Source organism: Thunnus albacares, chromosome 6 (genome assembly GCF_914725855.1).
Source record: "Thunnus albacares chromosome 6, fThuAlb1.1, whole genome shotgun sequence".
In the NCBI taxonomy this organism is placed as follows: Eukaryota; Metazoa; Chordata; class Actinopteri; order Scombriformes; family Scombridae; genus Thunnus; species Thunnus albacares.
Genome location: NC_058111.1, coordinates 29,627,788 through 29,651,034, shown reverse-complemented (window position 1 = coordinate 29,651,034; position 23,247 = coordinate 29,627,788). Strand labels below are relative to the sequence as shown.

The 23,247-nt window shown below is 39.3% G+C and overlaps 2 protein-coding genes across 5 annotated transcripts in view; both read right to left on the bottom strand.

Annotated features, from left to right (window-relative positions):
* Nucleotides 1–5,081: 5,081 nt before the first annotated feature.
* kcne4 (potassium voltage-gated channel, Isk-related family, member 4) lies at nucleotides 5,082–8,271 on the bottom strand. The gene is made up of 2 exons (XM_044354166.1): nucleotides 8,175–8,271; nucleotides 5,082–7,462 (listed from the first exon to the last, which is right to left on the bottom strand). Exon 2 carries the CDS (start codon nucleotides 7,421–7,423, stop codon nucleotides 6,875–6,877), a length of 549 nt encoding a protein of 182 aa, XP_044210101.1. The 5' UTR covers nucleotides 7,424–7,462; nucleotides 8,175–8,271; the 3' UTR covers nucleotides 5,082–6,874.
* A 1,322-nt stretch (nucleotides 8,272–9,593) lies between these two features.
* acsl3a (acyl-CoA synthetase long chain family member 3a) overlaps nucleotides 9,594–23,247 on the bottom strand; it is a 33,767-nt gene continuing 20,113 nt past the window's right edge. For 3 of the 4 annotated variants that reach the window (XM_044355057.1, XM_044355056.1, XM_044355059.1), the window contains 9 exons: nucleotides 21,950–22,073; nucleotides 21,138–21,209; nucleotides 16,298–16,437; nucleotides 15,965–16,137; nucleotides 13,953–14,027; nucleotides 13,249–13,440; nucleotides 12,699–12,813; nucleotides 11,398–11,555; nucleotides 9,594–11,301 (listed from right to left, as the gene is read on the bottom strand). In XM_044355057.1, coding sequence (XP_044210992.1) covers nucleotides 11,144–11,301; nucleotides 11,398–11,555; nucleotides 12,699–12,813; nucleotides 13,249–13,440; nucleotides 13,953–14,027; nucleotides 15,965–16,137; nucleotides 16,298–16,437; nucleotides 21,138–21,209; nucleotides 21,950–22,073 — 1,207 coding nt within the window. In that variant the 3' untranslated portion in view covers nucleotides 9,594–11,143. Of the gene's footprint in view, nucleotides 11,302–11,397; nucleotides 11,556–12,698; nucleotides 12,814–13,187; nucleotides 13,441–13,952; nucleotides 14,028–15,964; nucleotides 16,138–16,297; nucleotides 16,438–21,137; nucleotides 21,210–21,949; nucleotides 22,074–23,247 lie in introns of those variants that run through there. The other variant, XM_044355060.1, reaches the window with a different exon arrangement.

Sequence of the window (23,247 nt, the reverse complement as noted above, 5' to 3'; positions counted from 1 at the left end):
TTAAATGCTCCATTATGTTCAACAGCTAGTAGATTTGTTTTGCTGAAAACAGCTGCCTGCTGCTGCTGGAAACAATGCTGATGAGAGCTGAAAGACCGTAACACACTCCATAGCTCTATGGAGAACTGCAGTCGAATGATAATTCTCTGTGGGTTTGCCACTACACTTTCACATTACACATAGTCATTTGGTCCATTGTTAACATAAAAATATTGATTAGAGCAGCTTCAAGAATCAGTTTGGATAAAGGTCTTCTTACACTATATGCAGCCAGAGATATCTTTCAGGTAATTTTGGCTTTAGTTGAAACGTGAGGAGAGATATGTATTCAACTTGTGAAAAGGAAAAAAAGCACTAGATTTTATATATCTCATCAGATAGCTTATGTATATCACTGACTGCATGATATTTATTATTTTAATAAAAAGACAAGTATAAACCAGAACTCAAAGCCAACAGATAAATTCATCTTTAGACTGATTTCCCATTGTAACTCCTCCAGTTTAAACCAGCACTAACATAAGAATGAAAGGATCAGTATGTCTCTTCGTTGATTCATTTACATTATCGAGGTGATTCATTGTCTTTTCCAAGACTTCAGTACTTTGGAAGCGCTCCTCTTTCTCGACTTGTAACAGTGATCCCTGCGGACCAGCAACACAGATGCAAATTAGCCTTTGGCTTACGTTTCCATGGTAACACTCATTAGGTAAAAGGTTGACTGTTGACTGCTGTTTGTGTACAGGAAAACAAGGCTATCCACAGTCTAAAAGAAACACATTTTGTTTGCGGACAAGCAAACATCTAAACGTATTTGCTCTTTCCTTAGGCTTCGTTGACAGGGACTTAAAGAACGACAGTTTATTCAAAGAGGAGGAGGTCAGCACACACTTAGATCCAAAATCTCATTAATTCAGTCAAGGTTAAGTGTCACAACAGACAGTGATTCTGGCAATTGTGTGAGAAAGTTATTATTATATGTTGATGAGCGTGGCACGTTAAACAAACAAAGCTTTCTACGAATAGCCACTTATGGGCTCTGAGATAAGGATCAGAAGGTCAGAGCTGATATGAGAACTCCAGAGAAAGTTGTGATTCTTATAATAAGCTCATCAGCAGAACCTCGTACTCTGCGGTACTTCTGCTTCCAAAGGTCATGTTATTACTTTGCAAAGAGGCGGCATACGCTACAGCTACAGTATTTACAGTGAATAGGATTAGGGTGACTCACTGAAATGTCCGACAGCAGCAGACTGATGGAGCTCAGACGAGGAATGTTTTCAACGCTCGCCATCCCAATCAGCTGAGAAAGGGTGAGTCAAAAACAAAAGACTATCTTTAAACATGGAAAAGAAAGCAGCTATAAATTAAATAACCAAAAACAGAACACCACAAAAATTATCATTATTTGAGACAGTTTAAACTGGATTTAAGGCATAATATCCTTCATTTAGTTTTATTCAAACACAATGAATCCACTGTTAAACTGTCAGTAATCTTGAGTGCGTCTGGCTCTTTGTCAGGCAGGCTCACTGTAGTTAACAAAGTGAAGTTACTTCTTGCACAGATCTTCACATTGTTCCCTAATAATAACTGTGAGAGCCTGAGTGACGCAAACCTGCTCCATCACTGTAATTGCTTTGATTCCATATTACAATCGGCTCAGTGTCCATGACCCAGAAAAGGTCTTGTAATTTATCACAGCTGAGGCAGGCTTGCATATCAGCAGAAAATCAGATGAGACCTGAGAGGCTTTTATCAGGTGAAGTGATTCAAACTGCTTCACTGTGGATAAACCGGTGGAGAACTATTGACTGCTCATGAGGTGATGCTTTATTTTCTCCCTGATATTGAGACAAATAACAAGAAGCTGCAAATTCAAATGATTCATCATGAAATAAGTTTGAAACAAATGGATGTGAATTACTGTACATGAAAGGATTAGGGGACAACTGCATGCAATGAATATACTTTTTGTACATTAATGTTTGGAAAAAAAAAATTCCTTCCATTTAATCGTGCACATATATTTACATTTTAAGAACTGTGCTCAACATTTAAGCTTAACATTTCAGGAGATGATTGATACATTTCTGGCCACTTAGGGATGGAAATCCACAACAAGCTGAATGCGTACATGGCCTTAAAAAGTTGATATGGTTAACATGTTAGCAGACTGGTGCTTACTTACAAATTCAGTAGATATACAACAGTAGATATTAGCATTCATTTAAAGTCATGTTCCTGGCCACCTGGCAGATATATGTCCAACAGTCACTCTGTTTTGGTCTCCACCAACTCCTGAGTAAAATTTGTGACTCTTAAGCTACTAGACGCTCCACCTCCTTCACTTACTAGTTGTTAACTTTGTTTGTCTGCAATTAGCTGACTAGAACTGTAGAGTCAGGTGATAATTCTCTGTGGGTTTGTCACAAAGAGGCAGACCTTCCAACATTCATTAGTACAGCTTTAAAGCTGCATTATTTCTTTTTTGTCCACTTGGGGGCAGTAGGCTACTCTGCGGGAAGCTAAAAGAAATCACACGTGTCACATACAGTATTATGGTTTTGTGAAGTTGATGTTGCTAATGTGTAAGACATGGAGCAACATTTATTTGGAGTTGTGTTTTCTTGTGTCCTCATGAATGTAATTCTTACATTTTCCCCTCTTTTAGTCCCACATATAATTATGTCTTTATCCCACTAGTTTCACTACTGTCACTAGCTAGTTCCTAACTTTTTCTGTCTGTTGTTTGGTGCTGGGTGGGTAGCGCACAGCTTATCAGAGCCTTTTGCTCAAAACAGCTTCATTCTGCTGTTGGAAACAAGGTTGAGGAGAACACTGACAGAGTATATAACACTAAATTTGCAGGCCATAACACCAAAACAAGATATAAAGTTTCAGAGAGCTGGCTGGGGTTGCAGTGTCAGGAGATAATTCTCTGTGGGTTTGTCACCATGTTTGACCACTTTCACATTACACATAGTCATTTGACTGGTTTTTCATGTAGAAAACTGACTAGTGCAGCCTTAAATTTAAATCTGATCAATTTTCATGCCAAATCATAAAACATTACAAGCATTCAAGAGGCTCCTCAAAGGTTATCAATGGCAATGTGCAAATTTTACCAATATTAATACTAATGGTACTGTTATGGATTCTGATCTGAAAAAATAGTCCATCTGACAACCAGTGCAATGTATATAGATCAATTATATATACTCACACTCACATTATTATACTCACATTATATAATTATATATACTCACATTATAGTCCATAAAAAATAGTCCATCTGACAACCCGTGCAGTGTATATAGATCAATTATATATACTCACATTACAAAACCCCTTTTTTTCTGGTGAAATCTCAACTTAATGAAAAGAAGTTAAATGAGGAGATAGAAGAGAGGACAGGAAGAGGGAGGGGTAAGAATGGAAACAGGGAGAGGGATGGTTGGGTTTCAAAGTGACTCATTTCCAGACTCATTAATGGTGTGTATGTGTGAGGCTGGCCTGAGGCAGGACACAGGCCCCACCATCGACTCCCACAGGGGGACACTAATGACAAACATCCTGCTTCACGGTGCAGGAGGCGCTCCATGCATCACATCTGCTTTTTATTCTCACCCTGCTTACTCTTACTCGCTCTTTTTTGTGAGAAAAACTCCCTTGCTTTCTGTCTCACTCTAATTCTCTCTCTCCCTCTCTTGCTCACACACACACACACACTCACACTCGCAGCTGTTGTTGTACCATCAGAGAGGACTTGGCAGCTTGCACATATTTTTCCTGCTCGTTGCTACAGATGCAGCAGTGCATCACCCTCAACTTCCTTGTTGATAATAAATGAATGGTTCAGTCAGTGTGGCTGTGTGTGTTTGCTGTACATGATTTATTCAGTGGTGTTTGTGTTGTGTATGAAATAAGATTTCGAATGCTTCAACAAGGCTGTATCTGTGTCAAGCTGTCAGGAAGATAGGAAGACTGAGACAGAGAGATAGAGAGATCCTTCTGTTGCCTTCTTTTGGCGTTTTTGACACCGATTAACAGAAAAAAAGATCTTTATATATTGATCTAAATTAATTACAAATATAAGAAAGACTTGTTTGCATAAGTATTACCCCATTTAATATAACACTGAAATCATCACTGGTGCAGGTAGTTACTTTTAGACGTCAGATGATTAGTTAAATGGAGATCACCTGTGTGTAGTCCAGGTGTTTCAGTTGATTGTGGTATAAATACACCTGTATCTGGAAGGTCCAGGTTTTGTGGTGAGTCATTAATGTGGCAAAACCTCAACAATTAAGACAAAAGAACAATCCAAAAGGTTATTGAGAAGCACAAAGTCAGGAGATGATGGAAGAACATTTCCAAGTCACTGAACTATCCATTAGAGTCCAGTTAAATCATTCATTATTATATTATAAGAGAATGGTACTGCTGTAAATCTGCCTAGAGTGGACCGCCCTCAAAAACTGAGGGAGGGAGCAAGGAAATGAATTACAAGCTTCAGAGGCTCAGATTGGAGAGACAACAACAGTTGGGCATTTGCTTCACTAGTTGCAATTTTATTGGAGAGTCGCAGAGAAAAAGAAGCAAAAAAACTAAAGAAAACATCACGTTACATCTTAACTATAGTTTGGCAGAAAGCATGTGGGAGACTCTGAAGTCTGAAGCTGGAGGAAGGTTTATATTCGTAATGAATTCAGATCACTTTTTAGATATTTGTTTTCACTTTGAAATAAAAGGGTGTTTTCTGTTGCTCAGAGTCAGAGAAGACACATAAGACACTTCTTTGATTCAATGTTATAAGACAATAGAACCTGAAAACTTCAAAGCGGAGGGGGAATATGTTTCAAAGAGTAAGAAGCTTCTCTTGATAGGAGCTAAATGTCTAAAATCCAGGGATAAAACTCCTCTAAAGCTTATCTTCAAAATGTGAAATTTAGAGTGTGCCTGATAGAAAGCATACTCTAGCTGAGCAGAGTCATGCAAGGATAACCCATAAACAAATATTTTTTAACAATCTGGCTGTTTTTCTGGCAGCTGTTGTGCCTAATGATGATCAGAGCCCATTAATTCACAAAGATTTATTTACAGATGCCTTCAGGCCTATCAGGGCTATTACACTGTCAATACATGTACGTCATAAAATCTGTGTGTACTCCCTCTGGACATTATTCTTGTTTATGCTGGTGTGGCGAGCTGTCATTGCTGTGAGTTATGGGACTGAGAGCCCGCAGGGATGCTGATAGCCTGTGTGTGTGTGTGTGTGTGTGTGTGAGTCAGGGTTGAGTGACGCAGCACAGAGAAAACACAAAAGAGCGTTTGCCGTAGAGGAATAGAAAACCTGTAGCTGCCTCCTTGTTTTGCTCCCTGTTTTTATCATAAGGAAGCTGTTCATGGACAGAGGAAAGAAAAGCCCCGGTGACCTTCTATGTCATTTAACATGTGATTATCTAGTCTGATTGGTCTTTAAATGGAGTTCAGGATCCTCCCACACCAATGGAAAATTACCAGCAAATGAAAAAATAAACTGTTTTCTGTTTCAGGCTTCTTAATTTGCCACCAAAAGTTGAAATGTTGTCAGTTTTAAATGTTGGAAGATAACTGGGATATTTGAGTCATAGTCTGCTGTGTCACTGTGTGACAAATAGAGTTAGAGGCAGATTTAACTGATGATATGAGCTAAAAAAAAAAAAAAAAAAGTTACGGTGCATTGGTGCTACTGATTCAGTTATTATCTGTCCTATTCTGCATTATTCTAATGATCTACTGTAGGCTATCTAAAAATAACATGATAATAATAGAGTCACTCATTTCCTCACCAACCACTCTGTAACAACTACAAGACTGCCCTCCGCTGGTGAAATGTCATATTACAACAAAGAAGGGAGAGAGTAAAGCTTGCATCAACTCTGAGCATTTATTTGTTTTTATTCTGAGTCACTACAAAGATTCCATCTTAAATTAAGCCTTACAGAGTGACAAATACAAACAATATGTACAGTGCATCGCTTTCATCAAGTAAACCATCATCGACTATGTGTGGACAGTGTGTCGATCATGAAGCTACAACAAAGACATTTGAGTTGCAGACAAACGAGCCTAACATCTTTCAAGTGGGTTCCAGGTGCATTTCAATTCTCCAGACCGAGAGGCAAGAGAAAAGTCAAGTTCAGTCCAAAAAGCTTCTACTCAGTCCCCTGCAGGGTGAGTCATCAGCCCAAACCAGACGGAGGTTCTCAGTGTGGCGTGTGGAGGGGGCTCCAGTGAATATAATAATCTAGTACAACATAGCAAAAAGTCTGTTTTATTTCTATTGAGTGTAGCTCAGTGTCATTTTAATATAAGATTGACTACTGATGAGTTATCCCAAATGCTGAATGCATTTAAAAAACAAACACTGTATTCATGTGTCTCACGCTCACTATGATCTTCAGTCTACATTATTCAATATTTTTCCATAAGGCATCCATATCAGCAGCTACAGGGAAAAGTTTGGCACTTGAGTTGAATTTGTTTTCATTTTTATAAAAATATGGAGCAGTGATCACACAAAAGTGTTTGAAACAAAAATGATTTGTGGCAAAAAATTTCTTCTAAGCAGCTCTTTTTGACCTGAAGGTCTCCATCAGAGTCTCCATCACATGATATCTTTTCAGTATGAATTAAATGCTTGACCCTTTTATGGATAAAGTGTGTTGGATATGTAGTTTGGGGGAGTTTTTATGGCAAACATATGATGAGCCATTGCTGATGTTTGGGCCTCTGTGACGTGAAGACGCCTGAGAACCTGCTGGTCTTTTCTCCAAGTGACGTTCCTCCTCTTTTGAACGCTTTGTCACACAGTTTTTCTGGGTGGAGTTCAGCCTGAATCATCTCCGCTGTTCTCGGACCCTCCCTTCAGGTTCTCCTCCGGTCCCTCCGCAGTGCCGCTGTCCGACTCCTCCTCCTCAATGGCGGTGCGCGTGTCCGCGGAGGAGCACAGGGAGCTGATGCTGCTTTGCTCCGTGCACAGCGCGCACGCCAGCGGTGAGTGCAGCGCACCCTCGTAGTGGAGATGTCCAAAGTGGTTGTCTTGGTTACCGCAGAAAGGCAGGGACACCTGCACCGAGCATAGTCCCGACGCAGTGGCGGGAAAGGTGAGGCTGTGCTTCTTGGGAAGCGCGCCCCACTCTCGCTGCTCCTCCTCGTGCACCAGGCGCGTGAAAATGTTGATCCTCCTCTTTTCCCTCCTCTTGGAGCGGAAGTAGCCCAGCATTATACCACAGAGGAAGACCCCGTAGAAAGACATGACTATTAATATGTACAGGTATGCGTTCCCGTCGCTCTTGTCCGCCTGGGAGCCAGCGGCGCTCTGTGTGTGCAGGAAGAGGCGTTTGGAGGGTTCTGTGGAGTTTTCCAGGCGCTCCATTTCTTCAGAGCAGCCTACGTAGATGACCTAGATGATGCACTGAAAAAAGATAAAGAAGTATAAACATAAATATGTTTCACGGTTCTCACGCTTTGCGCGCAATGTACGCACAAGGTTCAAATTACTAGTTAGTGGAGTATTGCTATACAAGTTTTTACAGATTACTAAAATTGAAAAATGTATATAGAGTCATTGTTCATTTACAACCATGTCACAACAGACAAAAATTGTTTGCAGGCTCTTCATGCGTAACTGATGATGAAATGTCATCAAGAGCGTCAATTAAGGAGGGCAAAACGTGAAACCTGCAATGGAAAGCAATAAACAAATAAACGAATAAAAAAAGTTACATCTAGACCACTGTTCCTTTAATTTGTGGTTTGGTGGCATCAAGGCGACCTCATCCCACTGACAAAGTATTCCTCAGTGCTTCACTTTGCTAGAAGGTTTTGCAAATGTGCACACAGTTTAGCATTTATTACCAGTATATTATATATAAATTTCCATCAGGATACTTGATTTAACAGCCTCTCATTCTCTGACATTTATAAAAATACATTCTTGACTTTTCTTTATAGTTATATCATCTTTCAGTTCCATGTGTATATTTAAGGGCATCTTTGTACTTTTTGTGTTAAAACACTTTCCAGTAGTTTATAAAAAGTTACTTAATATCTGCATAAAGTGATTTAGTGAATATAAAACAGCAATCTATAAACAATAATAACTATGTCAGGAATTATCAACTCACCAAACTGAAGAGCTAAGTCTCTTGTGAAGCTTGTATCTTCTTGCGGCTCTTCTGGAGTTTGGCAGAACTTCTAAATGGCTGAAGATATTTATATAGAGACTCAGGAATGTCATGAGTCACGTGATGGAGCCTGATTGTAAGATGAGTCCTCTGTCTAAGCAAGCCCTGAAGGCAAAGAAACTCTGAGCATCTTTTAACATTTATCATAGCTCTTGGGGATTATTACAAAGTCCTAAAATTCGCATGAGTATATTAGATTCACTAAACTTCTAAAAAATTGTTTTTTTGTGTCATGTTGAACAGAGAGAAATCCTGAGGGGATGTGATGGAAAAACACATTTGAGAAGAAACTACAACTGTTTAAAAAGTGGTTTTAGAAAAACCCCGGCAGTAAATTTCCACCAGCTAATGTTGTCATATTTTTGCGTGAGACTGAGATAAGACAAACCACAATCTAGTATCCGGTTAGCCTGCAAGATCCAGATTACAAGTTGTCATTTGAACTTTTCCAGAATATCAGTTTTTTTCAGCCCTCCATGCAGAACACACCAAACAAACAAAATCTAATTATTCATTTCAGTAAATTGATCAATGCCACTATTGTATGATTATATGCAATCAGTATACAAATGATGCACAGAGAGATGGGTGCACATACACAATGATTCCATGAAGGAAAATGCATCCTTCTGGCAGATATTGTGCTCATTTTGTTTAGTCTGAGGGGATTTTTTTTTTTAAAAAAAAACACTCCAGCAAAATTCTGTATTAAATCTAGGGGGTTTAGAAACATCCAAAAAGAGATAAAATCCTCCAGCTGCGTCATACATGGAACACTAACTTTGTGATGGATGCCTTTTTCCCTGGGATTACAGAAAACAAAGCTAATTTAGATGTAAAAGCTCAAACAGAGCCAAAAGCTCATTAGCTTAAATAAGTATCTGATTCACATGCATGCTCTTTAATTTACATTTACATTAGCATTTGATTTAACTTCTCACACAATTTTTGTCACTCTAATAGGGTGGCTGTTTTTCTTTTAAAAATGTGATCTGCAAACGCCTGATTTAATAAGATGATAGTCTGACTGAACTCCTCCCTTTTCACCAGCTGAGTAACAGTCGGTCAGCACTGGGAATTCACACCTCAAATCTGTAATAAATGGTGAGCATTGACGATTGAATTGGATTAAATTGCAGTAAGTCATGATTATTATTGAATCAGTGAGGGATGATTTCACTCATTTCCTCTGCTTCAGCTGGGAAGTTCAGACATAAATAAACATCATCATCTTTCTGTCTTTTGGTCACGTCAGTTTCACACCCGATGAGGCACTGATATCCTGACTACAAAACAATTATTAATAACAAATTGATTAGAGGTGAGTGCGGCAGAAATAACAAATATGTTTTTCCAATAAAATACTTAGACCAAACACAATCTTTATTTACTTCATTCGAGTATTTTCCAAAAGCAAATTACAAATAAATAGTTGGATGTACTTATGTTACAAGGCAGGGTCTCCATTTAGAGAGATAGTTGAGCTCCAAAACTGGTCTATGATAATAGATATAATTAAATATCATTAAAATAAAGGATTTACATTTGCTTCATGAACTGATCACAGCTCCACATACATGTATGTACAAGTCAAGATCAAATCAGCCAGGAATTAGAAAGGCGTGACACAGAATCACAAGAAAAGGCAACAAGTGTCACATTATGAGGGATGCTGGGACCATGTTTGTGCTGTGTATGGACATGATGAGTCACACACTCAGTCATACTCATACAGATGACAAAAAATATGTAACAAAGCATTAAACTGGTGATGACAGTCCTGCAAAATGAATTTTAACCATACACACACACAGAAGTCGCATGTGCAAAAGTCTGCCAATTCTTCAACCAGTGCACCCACGCACATTGAAAAAGCTTTATTTGAATCCTATCTGTAATCGACTGCCTTATTCGGACAGCAATGATACATTTTCATATTGCACTATGATTTATCAAATATGACAATGACGACACAGTAATTTCATCTGTAATACAAGCAAGTAAATGTGCATTTTTGTGCACACTGTGGTCTGTACAGCACATAGAAGAGTATATTCTATCACTGTATGAAAATTGAATAAACTAAACAACAATGCATCTTTGTTTTTTATCTTTTAAATAAGTCTGTTAGGTGCATTTTCCTGAAAAAAAAAGGAGCAACAGTCTCACTGTTGACAATGAAAAGATAAAAATTGTTAGACCAGATATGACCTCAGCAGTCTTACCAACCTGCTTGCATTTGCCCTCAAATGACTTTGTGCTTTTTGGAATCAAGATGTGCTGGTGTGAGAGACGTCCCACGAGCCTGGGAGTCAGAGTCTGACCGCGGGTGGGAAATAAAATAAACCATTCACAGAACTCAAAACATGTGAGGAAAAAGCTAAACCATCTCCTGACCTGCAGGAAAGACAACTTAAGAAGAGATTTAGGGATGTACATAATCAATCTGGAGTTTTGTGGATGAGCACAAAGCAACAAGGCAACAACCCTGTCTAGCTGACCTGAGCTTCTGCTGTGGCACTCAGACAAGAGTTCAACAGACATCAGCTAAAACACGATCTGTTTCATAACTCACATCTGGAACAATAAAGATCTCCACAAAGAGGTCACACACCTAGACGAAAAAAAGGGAAAAGGCAGCAATAAAAAGGGATCTTCTTGTTCTCCTTAATATTTCTCCATTTAAGCACTTTTTATGTCTGTTTATGGTTACAAATTCAAGTAAAAGCCGTTTCCATGGTGGAATTGTTTAATATGTGCACAGTAAAGGGAGAAATTGCAACCCAGCTTTTCTGTTGATGGGGCAGAAGAAAGGGGGGAGGAGTGAGAGAGTATTGGGAGTGTTTCAGAGTCAAGTGTTGGTCTGGTCTGTGCTTTGACAATGAACAATGCTGTGCTGGTCTTTGTCATTATTTCCCACCGTACATTCTCTCTATGTCGTTCTGGTAATGTGTTTTCAGCTCTTTGCGTTTGAGCTTGAATGCGTCAGTCACTAATCCTGTCTCAGGAGTCCATGGGTCTGGACTCAGACGGATCTTGCGAGGGATCTCAAAGCGCTCTAGCTGGGCTGCAACAGAAGATGAAACATGAACGTTTATGTCAACCCTAAAAAGTTCCAACAGTGTAAAACCTGAACCCTCCCCATGTCTGGAGCTCTTCCTACCTCCTAGAGCAGCCTCAGTGATGACCTTGAGGACCAGCTCCTCCATGGCCTTGCTGTTGCACAGCTCCTCCCATGAGCCTTGGATACCATACTGGTTAGCCAGGGCCATGAAATGCTTCTGATTGGGCACCACAAAGCCAATCACGTATGTCTCATCACTGCAGAGTGACAGGAGATGACGAGAGGGGTGTCAAAGGGAAAGACAAAGACAGTGTAGTCTTGTGTGTGTTCATTCTAGCAGGCGGAATGTTGGGCCAAATAAGGTAATCGAGCACAAACATGCAGTAAATTTAAGCAACCATTTATCAGTTCTTCACCATCTGACACAATTTCCCTTATAAGGACACTGAAACAATACTGGAACTGAATGGAGCATGGAAAGATTGCAACCTCCAATATCACATTGAATATGAATACACATTTCAGGCTGCAGCGAGATGTTCAGATTCTGTGTCACAAAGGTCAGAGGTGTAAGAAATTCATTCCACAACTTTCAAAATTAGTCATGATGTCATGTATGCACATTTAAGCTATTATCTCTCAAAAAGTTCTTTCTTGTGCTGCCAGCAAAAGCATTAAAGGTATTGTCAAGGTTTGTCAAAGTGTGACACAATTTGGATTTATAAAGCAACTGTTCAATATTAAATTAGAAGTTGATAAGATAAAGTTGCATTAATTGATTGTTAAAGCCACTAGGGGGCAGAGGAATTACACAAGTTGACTGACATTGTATTATCACCTTATAAAGTTGATATAGTGAACATTAGCAAACAGTAGCCTATTTACACATCCAGCAGACACGGAACAATGTTAGCATTCATTTGGAGATGCGTTTCTGATGATCTGCTGAATGTAAGTCCAATATTTACTTTCCTTTTAGCTCTGGTTTGGTCTCCACCAGCTCCTGAGAAAACATGTCAGGGTCTTTATGTTCACAGTTGATAAAATAAATAAAACCATCACGTGACAAGTGCAGATTATGGAGGCAAAAGCGTGAAAGGATAAAAAGCTTTGCAGAGCTGCAGAGTTGGATGATAAATCCTTTCAGATTATATGTATTAATTTGGTTTATTGTTAATATGATAAATATTGATTAGAGCTTTAACATTTATTAAGTAGCAGAGGAAGAAAACAATATTTTGGGGATTTTCTACCTTTTTACACCCATCTAAACTGAAAACAAGTGTTAGCAACACCAATACAAATGTAAGACAGATAATTCCAGCTGTATTATATGACACAAATGTAATATATACAATGTAATCATATATAGTGTTTGCACTTAATGCACTGAAACAGACCTGCTGGCATAGGCACAAATGTTGTCGACCAGCGGGCAATTCTTCAGCATGGCCTCCACCTTTCCCAGGGAGACGTACTCTCCTGCCTGGAGCTTCACCAAGTCTTTCTTACGATCTGGAACCACAGGGGAGACAGCTGTTGTAACAACATGTGGGTGTCCATGTGCACTTCTATAAGTGTAGATAGTGTGTGTACAGTATATCTTCAAAAGAAGGGAGGATGCTGGGGGAAAGACTGAACTGTGTATATCTGACCAGTGTACACAAAAAGGCAAAAGTTGGGTTGTTCTGGCTGACTAAAGTAAACAAGACATTGTAGTAATTCTGGGAAGTGAAGTAAAATCTGATTTGTTAAAAGGCTCCTGCCAGACTGATGGATGGTAGTGGAGCAGAGGGACTGTGGGTTGTCTGGGAGAAATCCAAGAATGTGGGGCAAAATGTTGATATTTGAGCTTTTGATGCAGTAGTATCCAAACCAGGATAGATTACCCAAAGTGGAAATCTGCGTCTCACCCACTTCTCCTTCATCCCTCCATCCACGTCTCCTCACCAATTATCTTGAGGCACCCGTCCTCGTGAAACTCCCCGATGTCCCCTGTACAGAACCATCGCTGGCCGTTCTCATCGACAAAGAAATCTTCTTGGTTTTTAGCCTCGTTCTTGTAGTATCCCATGGTTACGTTGGGTCCACCAATCAGAATCTCTCCTCGAGGATGCGGCTTGTCTGTGCTACGATAACCACCTGAAAGCAGAGTTTTAACATCAGTCCATTGCAAGTAAAAAACTGCAATAAAAAAACCTTTCCTTCTCCTTCCACATCATTTTGCGGCGATAAAAACTTGACAGCATGTTTACTTTAAATTCTATTTCTGCTCTGGAAGCCAAGCAAGCAATAAACTCAACTTGATAAGTATCAAGATTTAACAGAGTGTAATGAAAATGAATCATGGTCCCTTACGTAAAAAGATGGAGTACAGGAATGGAGAGAAAAGTGGTTTGCTTTCCTTAAAAGGTTACGGACCGGCTACAGATATCACTCCTTTAATGACGACATTCTCACTAGCCTGGAAAATGTTGAAAATATTGGCGGATGGACTGGTAAACTCAAAAAAGTGTTTATGTGTGTGTGTGCTCTGTGCATGAGATGTAAGAAAGAAAGAAGAGCAACAAGAACTGATGTATGTCCACGTGACTCTGTGTATCATTTTATCATGCAGTCTATGTGTGTATGGCTCCTCTCCCAGTCTCACTCACCCTCCACCCAGTCTTTGAGCTTGATCTCACAGCAAACCAGCGGCCCTCCCACTCTCCCAGTGCTGTAATCCCACACTGGAACAGACAACACACACACATACACGATCAGAAAGCACACTAGCATCAAGGCATGAAATTTATTACCATAGCAACACGACCCCACTTGCTCCCTCGCCATGGAAACCCCATCCCAAAGGAATGTCCACAAACCAGTGTTTTCCTGGCTTGGATGACCGCAGTGCAGAGTGATGGACAGCGAGCCACTCTGTTGGTTTAGTCTGCTTGGGAAAGGCTGGGAACATTTCCATTTTCTAACAAATGTGTTGGCAATGAAAGCCAAAAGATAAGCTGCAAAGTTCAAAACCGATTATTGGGACAACCAATACCACAGTACCACCGCACCACCGCAGATATGAGTGGTATTCTTTTACGCACATTATGTAGAAATTTAAAAAAAAAAAAGATTTCCCTTCTTACCAGAAATTGTGTCTGTGAGTGTCTGCAGTTTTTTGGGGGGAGACATTCATTTGTATTTATTTGGTTTAAAAAAAACGTGCATAAATGTTCACATCCCCTTGTTTAAGAGTTGAATAACAGGCCAATGCCTTGCAGCTAACTGGGGTCCTTACTGTGCCAGGGCTTGTGGCTCCTGTTGATTTTTCCACACTATATCTTTCTTTTCAAAACAAAAACCTACTCCCTTCTCTGTTTACTACAACCCACTCACAATATATCTACTAATCATTCTCCTCTCATCCATTTTCCCATCCCTGCTGTAAAATACTCGTTCCCTCATGTCCTCCCACTGCTTTTATCTCAGCCTGCAGGTTGTGGAAACTCCATCTTTTTCTCTGAACTTCCCACAGTTTTTTAATAATGTGCTACGTCTCCAAAAAATGGCTCAATAGATGAAACCAGCTACTAATTTAATTTTGATTAAATGACTGAGGCTGAATAATTCAAAACAAACCAACAAGCAAAAACAAGAGATTTTTCCTCATAATGGCTGTCTTGTCACATAGAGCTGCAGAAAAACAAGACATTAAATAAGAGTCTACAGTCATGCTAGCAGGTCTGGAGTTCGGCATGCTAACATGCTCACAATGACAATGCTGACATGCTGATGTTTAGCAGGTATATAATGTTAATCATGGTCATCTTAGTTTAGCATGTTAGCATAGTGATATTTCCTAATTAGCACCAAACATAAAGTACAGGTCAGGCTGTACTATACTTTGTATCAAAATTTCATGATAGTCCATTCAGCGGTTGCTTAGATATTTTAGTCTGGGCCAAAGCTGTGGCCCGGCCGACATTGCCATCCCTAGAGCCACACCTCTAGCATGGCTAAAAAGTCTAACCCTTTGATTTTATCCAGCAAAAAGATGACATGAACATTGGACATCAAGACTATTTGGTTTCCATGATGTTTTGTACTGATATCAAGTTGAGCTGACTCAGATATCTTGATTTTTCAATTTACACTTCTGGTCCAAGTTTCTAATGTTATTTGCAACTATAATTTTTTGTCTTTTTTCCAGAGAAAGTCAAGTAATTCTGTCATCTAAAAAACATCTGTTAAGTGGTATTGCCTTGTAGTCCAGTGAGCTACAACGCAACATCACATTCACTTGCTATTGAGACATATGAAAACAGAAATCCACTCTCAGTGGTTTGGAGAGTTCTGTCTTTATGACCACCAGATATGGTGGAAATATGCCAAAATGGTGGAAATTTCATACCATTTCTAGCAGTCATCCAGGTTTCATAGAACTGTAGTGACATAAATAAGAGCAGTTTAAAGTTGTAATTTGAAAAGAAATCAAGAGTATGTAACTGACAGTAGTTGGATTACAGTTATGTGTGAGTGAAATGCATGATACAGTCTGATGTCAATGTGCCCATGTGGTCTATTTTTTCACCTTTTCTCTATTTGTGATTTATTGTATATTTCTAAATATCCTTTTTGTATGTTAATTGTATGCTAATGTATGACTCTCACTGTTGCTTACGCTCGCTAATGGTTCCAGCGCCGCAAGTCTCCGTCAGGCCGTATCCCTGACCCACTGGGCAGCAGAAACACACGTTCATGAAGCGTTGCGTGGCAGCAGAGAGCGGTGCTCCACCTGATAACAAGACCCGTGTCTGACCACCGAGGAGAGAGCGAATTTTCCTGAAGACCAACCTAAATGGATAATTTGAGGTAGATTATCAGGGGAGTGGACAATGAGCATTTACAAACATTTTAGAATTACAAGCTCTACTGGTTGAAGAACTTCTAAAATGAATAATTCATATATTATAATCTCTCATGAAAATGACACTGGAGTAACTCATGTACATACTTGTCACATAGAGGTGTGCTATAACCTTTGGCGAGCTGATCCAGTTTGTAGTTGTATGCCAGAATGAAGAGTGTTCGTTGGACACAGTTCATCTCCTCGACCTTTGTCATTACGTTCTTATAGATACGATCCATGATCTCCTGCGGGAAGGGGGACAGGGACAGAGGTGAGATAGAAGATATGTGATGAGATATATAGACTGACACATAAAAAATTAATGACAGAAAGCAGTCAAAACAGTAGAGACAATAAGACTGATGCAGAGGAAGCAAAATGTTGTAGATAAGATAAAATGGAAATACAGAGAAAGAGACAGCCAGACAGTATGGGAAGATAAGATGACTTACTGACCAACATTTATCATGTTTTTGTACTTATCCACCCAGTGAAAAGATATATGTTGGAGCAATAAGAAGTACAGCACAGCTGCTTTGCCATAACAGCTTCTAATATGGCACTCAGCCAAAGCTGTGACACCCTCAAGTGGAGAGTCTGTTATGGACTCTAAAGCAAAGATACACTAGAGACCTCCACCACAGCCAGAGTGATCTGAAGTAAGCACACATACTTGATAAGGTCAGAACCAATATAATATATTTGATATTTAGGGCTTCTTTGTCGTTAGCATAGTTTTGTTTAATGGGGATAGTAAAATTTGAGAGGGAAATGACAGGAACCTGAAATTAGGCCTCGGCTCTGGAGCTATTTAATATGACCCCATCTCAATGCACAAATAAAGTTGTTTTAAACACCATATATGCCTATTATTTTGTGTTTATGTTTAAGTGGCCCAGAGGTTGTAAAAACATGTAAATAACCAAACAACTTTCTCTAGTCCAGAGGAACAAATTAGAACAACATGGAACATGTGTGTCTTTGTACAGTTTGGTTGCATAACAGCAAATACTGCCCAATGGACAACACAACAAATGACCTACAAAACCAGGGGAAATCCAAAGCAATCCACAAGGATGGATCTCTGGCTGGGTTAAATGAGGACTGCAGTTAAATTCTTCCACCTGTTACAGTGAGTGAAGTCTGTGCATGAAACTTCAGATAATTGATCTGAAATCTTTACTCTGAAAGGTTAAGGTTAAGGTGGATATGATTTGTGAATGTAAAAATTTGTTTTACAATTGTAAAATTCTAGAAGAAAATGCAAAATTTAGCAAAATGGGAAAGAGATGAAATTGCATTTAGTAATGCAGAAAAACTTAAAGCGGCAATCATCAACTTTTGGCCACTAGGGGGCAGAAAAAAGCTGAAAGACACACAACTACCACATATCCCTAGCTTATGGCTAAAATGTTAGCAAACTATTGCCTGCTTTAACAACAAGCAGACACAAAACAACATTTGCATTCATCTGAGCTAGTATTCACTTTTCTTTTAGATCTGTTTTAGTTTCTATCAAATTCCAAGAAAAAATATATCTCTTTTGTAGCTAGATGCTTGGAAATTTTCATCAGCCACTCTGTGGTTGTAGTCACTGCTGGGCATAGAATAATTGGTTTATTTGAGCTTTTCTGTTTGAAATTGCACACTGCAGGTTGATGACTGTGGCTCAATCATACCTGAAATACAAAATGATTAGAAAGCTGCAGAGTTGGCTGACAATTCTATGTGATTTCAGCACTATGAGGGAACTTTTCACCTTACATGTATTAATGCAATGAATTTGACTATTTAGCTCAGATGATAAACTGGATACAACTGGTGATAGGAACAGAATGGGACTGGGAAGAGGAATGTCAATTAAATTAATTGATGTTATTTTATACCCTGATTATAACCCAGTCAAGGGGACAGCAGTGGTTGGGGAAACCCATTGACCAAGAACACTTCATCATCCAATTCATTAGATTGTCTTCAAAAGCTGGACTCACAGTGAAATGGGGGAAAGGGCACAAACAAAAAACAATAAAAACCAGCTGGTCCCTGTGGGTGTGTTCGCTGTGTGTTTGTGTGCGTGAAGCTAAGGCAGTGAGAGAGGAAGTCGATACAGGATTCATGCAGCAGCCTGTTGTCATATCACAGCAAACAATTTGTATGTGTGTGTATGTGTGTGTGCATCAGTGTGTTTCGTGGGGATAACCACATGGGGCTTTCTCACGTTCCGTTTACAGCTGTGAATGGTTCCAGACACTGGGGCCCTCTGCCCTTTACGCTACGACCACTGGGAGATGGGGGTGGGGGTGTAATGGGGCTGTGCTCATGGTGAGAGAGAGAGAAAATACAGCGAGAGGGGCGTATTGTCTCAAACTAGTTGGTGTACAGCAATGGAATTGTAATTTGTTGAATTACAATTTGTCAATGTCAAATTTCTCCATGTCAGTGCTTAAAGTTTCATATCTATGTATAATTAATTAAAGACATCACATTACACATCTTTGGGGTTTTGAAATTTTCATGGGTTTGGACAGTAGTCATACACCATAAGTACATGCTTTCATTGGACGAAAGGTTTTGTTTCCATTACTTTTAGTTTTTAAAAAAGGTAGCCTTAGCATTAATGGATGGGTGGTAATGAAAGCCACTCATGTGATGGAAAAAAACAAAACAGAAAACAAAAACATATTTTAATAAAGATAGCTCCACTTTGAATCAAAGGTAGGAGCAGCGTCATCAAAGCTGAGTCAGGATTTCACAATTTATGAGCCCTGACTTTGAGTTAATGCAGCTTGAAAATATTGGTAAACAAGATAATGCATGGAGGAAAGCACTGGCAGACTTGGGGGTGCCCTGGTCCCCCTGAGGTTAAAAAAAATACAACGAAAGTGCCCTCTAGGGTGCCCCCACAGTATGATAAAATGTGATTGTTCCCCTGGAAGTGAGAAAATATGATGTGCCCCTTAAATGAAGAGGATGTAATGCAGTGTCCCTATGGGGTAAGTTGGAGGTTCTGTATGGGTGCCCTTCTAGTGAGCAAAAAAATTAAAAACAAAAAAACCCCAACAGCACTACTCAGTAGTTTACGCAGTCAAACCCTGTTTAGATTGTTTGGGTCAGAGCAGTCTAAGCTGTAACCTTGATCCTTGATCCCATGACAATTTGTGAGGTAGGTGACATAGCAAAGTTTTTTGCAATTAAAACAAGTGTATGGATTAAATAAGGGTAAGGATGCATTACTAATGCAAGTAGACTGTATTTTCAAGTTGGCTTTATGTTTAGGCCTGTCCAAAGCTGTATAACATGCTAAACAATATGCTAGATGGATAGTAGCTAGCTAGCTAGTTATGTACGTAGCCATCTCTAAACTAAATATTTGGTACAAACTGGAAATCAATTTTGTGGTGTTGTAAAATCTTTAAGGAAATCATTAGAGTATTATTCATTCAAAATGCATTTACAGCCCTTAAACTTGGATTAACTTGAACTTGTAGAGAGGGGGATTAGCAATTAGTTATCCTACAGAATGCCAAGAAGAGACAGAGAATTGAAGACAATACAATGGGATCTGCAAAATGCAGCAAGGGAGGAGATGAGAGAGATAAAGGTACGTTTGCATTAGCCATTAGCAATTAGAGGGATGCTCAGTAGAACTTAAACCTTTGCCTAGGCATGTTAAAAAGATTTAAAAAATGTATCCTGTCATGAAACTGTAATGAAATGTTCATCTTAATTGGGGATGGTCTAAAATGCATTGTTGCTCTCTGCTGATGGGGCCTATTGAATGTATCAAGAGCTCTTTATGTTTTTTGCCCCTGCCCCTCTGATAGCCTGACTCTGCCACTGGAGGAAAGTAATAATTCTTCACTCAAAAAGTTTAATCGACAAGTCACTGGAAATTACAAACACAAAAAGTGGGCCACTTCTCAAATGTTGTCATCAGTAATTGACCAGTAATTGATCCACTCTACAACGGTTAAAAAGATGACCATTGCAAAAGTATGATGTATGGTAACTGCTGTGATAGTAAGTGTAGGAAATATTTGAATAATTGTAGCTAGCTAGATAACTAGTGCTAGCTGAGTAGCTACAGTAGAACTTACACATTTAACCCGCACTGACAGGTTTTTTGGTCATTTAGGGGCAGCAATGAGCTGAACGATGCTGAAACACTCCATAGAGCATCAGAGTGGGGTGATAATTTTCTGCAGATTTGTCACTATGAGCGACCCTTTTCCCATAAACATTGTCATTTGATCAATTGTTTACATAAATATATTAACTATAGCACCTTTAATCCTTGAATATTTGAGTGCAATAATCTATCAACCACACTGATGTCTGTGTGAACACTGTATCAGAGCACATTATTGGTTACACCCCGATTGCAAACTTCTACTTATCAGTTCACACTGTGTGTCCTACTTTTTTCCCTAAACTGGAAACTCCTTGTAAAACAAATAAAGGCATTTATTAAGGGTGGAACACCCGCTTTTGCTCAATTGTTGGAATGTTGCCAGAGATAAAATAAATACAGCCAGTAGGATTTGAGTAAAGCCCATCCTGGCGTCATTGGTGCTGAACTGGATTAATCACTTCAAAGATGAGCAGAACTTGCCAACCTTATAATATACCTTTTTAGCCCCTGGGTGTCTAACCTTCCAGTTTTTAATTCTTAAGTGACAGAGCAGCAGCATCCAGTGATGCTAGGCAGAGAGTATTTACGTCACAGTCTGCCTGCTGGACTCTGTCAACGCTCCTCCACAGCTGGAGAACGAACAAAGACAGATTTAAATCTGATATACTGCCGGATAAGCCCAAAGTCAAGCCAAGAGCATTTCTTGAAACATAGATTTAAGGAAAGGTGACTCAGTAAGAGACATTTTCAGGCTTCACAAACATTATATACAGTATAATGCAGTATAGTGTTGTGCTGAGTGTACTGTCATACTGGCACAGCTGCCATCAGAGTGGGCTGCAGGAGGCTGGTGTCTCCTTTGCTTCCTTTCTTGATCTTGGTTGACTATGGATGGGGAAAAAAGAGGCAACATCACAATAATTATTAGACACTTCAGGTTTCCAGCATCTAATTTGCATTTACAGTAGATTAAAAATATTATTTCCGACTGATTTTTTGTTCATCGTTGCATTATGTGTAAACAAAGAAATGCATTAATTTAATTTTACAGATACAATGATACATTTACTGCTGTTCAGTCTGATATTTAGCAAATAAGGCTAAGATTATTTGTACCTGCAAATAGAATGCAAAAAACCTGTGATGGCCAGTGCATACTAAATGTCAGCAATGCACACATTTTTATAACGAGTGACTTCAGTTGGAATCAAACCCCTGATGCTGACATTCACATTCCCTTTGAGCTAAACATACAGGACTGGGCATTGATATTCTTTTGTTTTGTTTTAATTATTTAAGTGAGCCAAAATTTTAAAACCAACAGCCACAAGAAGTTTACCTAAAAATAGTATAAAAGCCTACAAGTTATGGTTTGATGCAAAGTTATGATTTGTTGCAGCTTTCGATATTTCACAGTTTTCCATAATCAGATCTATGGACACATTGTGGTTGCTACTTAAAGTATTGAGGTTCGATAACCAGCCTTAACTATACAATATAAACATACTGTATGTCAAGGGCAATGTAATTTGTGAAAAGAGCTCATCTGGCAAAAAATTGATTGCATACGGTAGATTAAGTTTATGATGAAATACATAAAGACTCCTGTTCGAGTCTTACTGTACCTGGTCAGCGAGAGTCTGAGGTGAAGAATATCCGATTCTGCAGCCATGAGAAACACATACAAGCTCTGCGCTCAGCTCCAGTACATGGGCCAGAGGCAGGTAGCCAATGTAGGTGTCCTCCTCACTGTAAATACAAAGACACTCTTATATATTGCTCTCAAAGTCATCAGTGCCTACTCAGTCAAGCATCAGGTCTGATTAATTTCTTCAGGCTAGAGTAATGAATTGATCTACTGAATAATTAGTTTTAGTACAAACTATCATGATCACAAGGATCATGAGTCATGTGATGGTAATGAATGTTTATGATTGTTGAATCACGTGCAATGTATGCAACTGACTTAAATATGATTTACTGGCTACATATTTATCTGAATACAAACACCTCTGGATCATCCAAATTGTGGGAAATCACATTTTAATGAAATTCTGGGCACATACAGTAGGGAGGAGGTTTACACAAAGGAAAGCCAACAGCCGTATCAAACCTCTAACCTCCATCCTTCTCACCCTGACTCCCATCCTCCCTGTTTTTTCCCTCCATCCGCCGCTCCCTCCCTCCTGCATTTCCTCTCATCCCCCTCTCATTCCCTAGAGAGAGGGGGTTGATTTTTATTTTAATGTAAACACTTCTGTTCTATGATGGTACTAGCTGGCTGACTCATACCTCTGCACGTGCTCAGTTGACACTGAGGCCCCGACCAGGAAGTTAGCCCAATAGATCTTTTGGCATTTGTCCTTAAACACAGTGTTATCAGACAACCTTACAGCCTACAGCATATAGCCCCTGACAGCAGAGATTAGTCGAAGAGGAGAGTTGGAAACAGCTGATAAGAAGAAGTTAATGTCCTCAGTGTGCTGATATCAGAAACACTATGGAGACTTTCTCATGCATAAATATATTTAGGCACATGCAGCACCCTGCTCACTGTGGGCAAACAGTAATAGTAATAGAAATGAAAAGAAAATTATGTATAATTCGGTTCACAACACTAGTAATGTAAAAAGTACAAAAATACGACTTTCTTGCCCTGAACTGAGAAACATGGAAACAGGCAGCACATTTCCCACAAAGAGTTCCACCAATCAAATAGCTTGAATTGGTAAAGGAATAGTTTAAAATCTTGGAAAACACACTTATTAGCTTTCTTCCCGGAACTTAGATGAGGAGAGATACCACTCTGGCGTTAGCTTAGCTTAGCAAAAGACTGGAAATGGGGTCAAACAGCTAGCCTTGCTTTGTCCAGAGGTAACAAAATCTGCCTACGCAGGTAACTAACTAACACATTATATCTCAT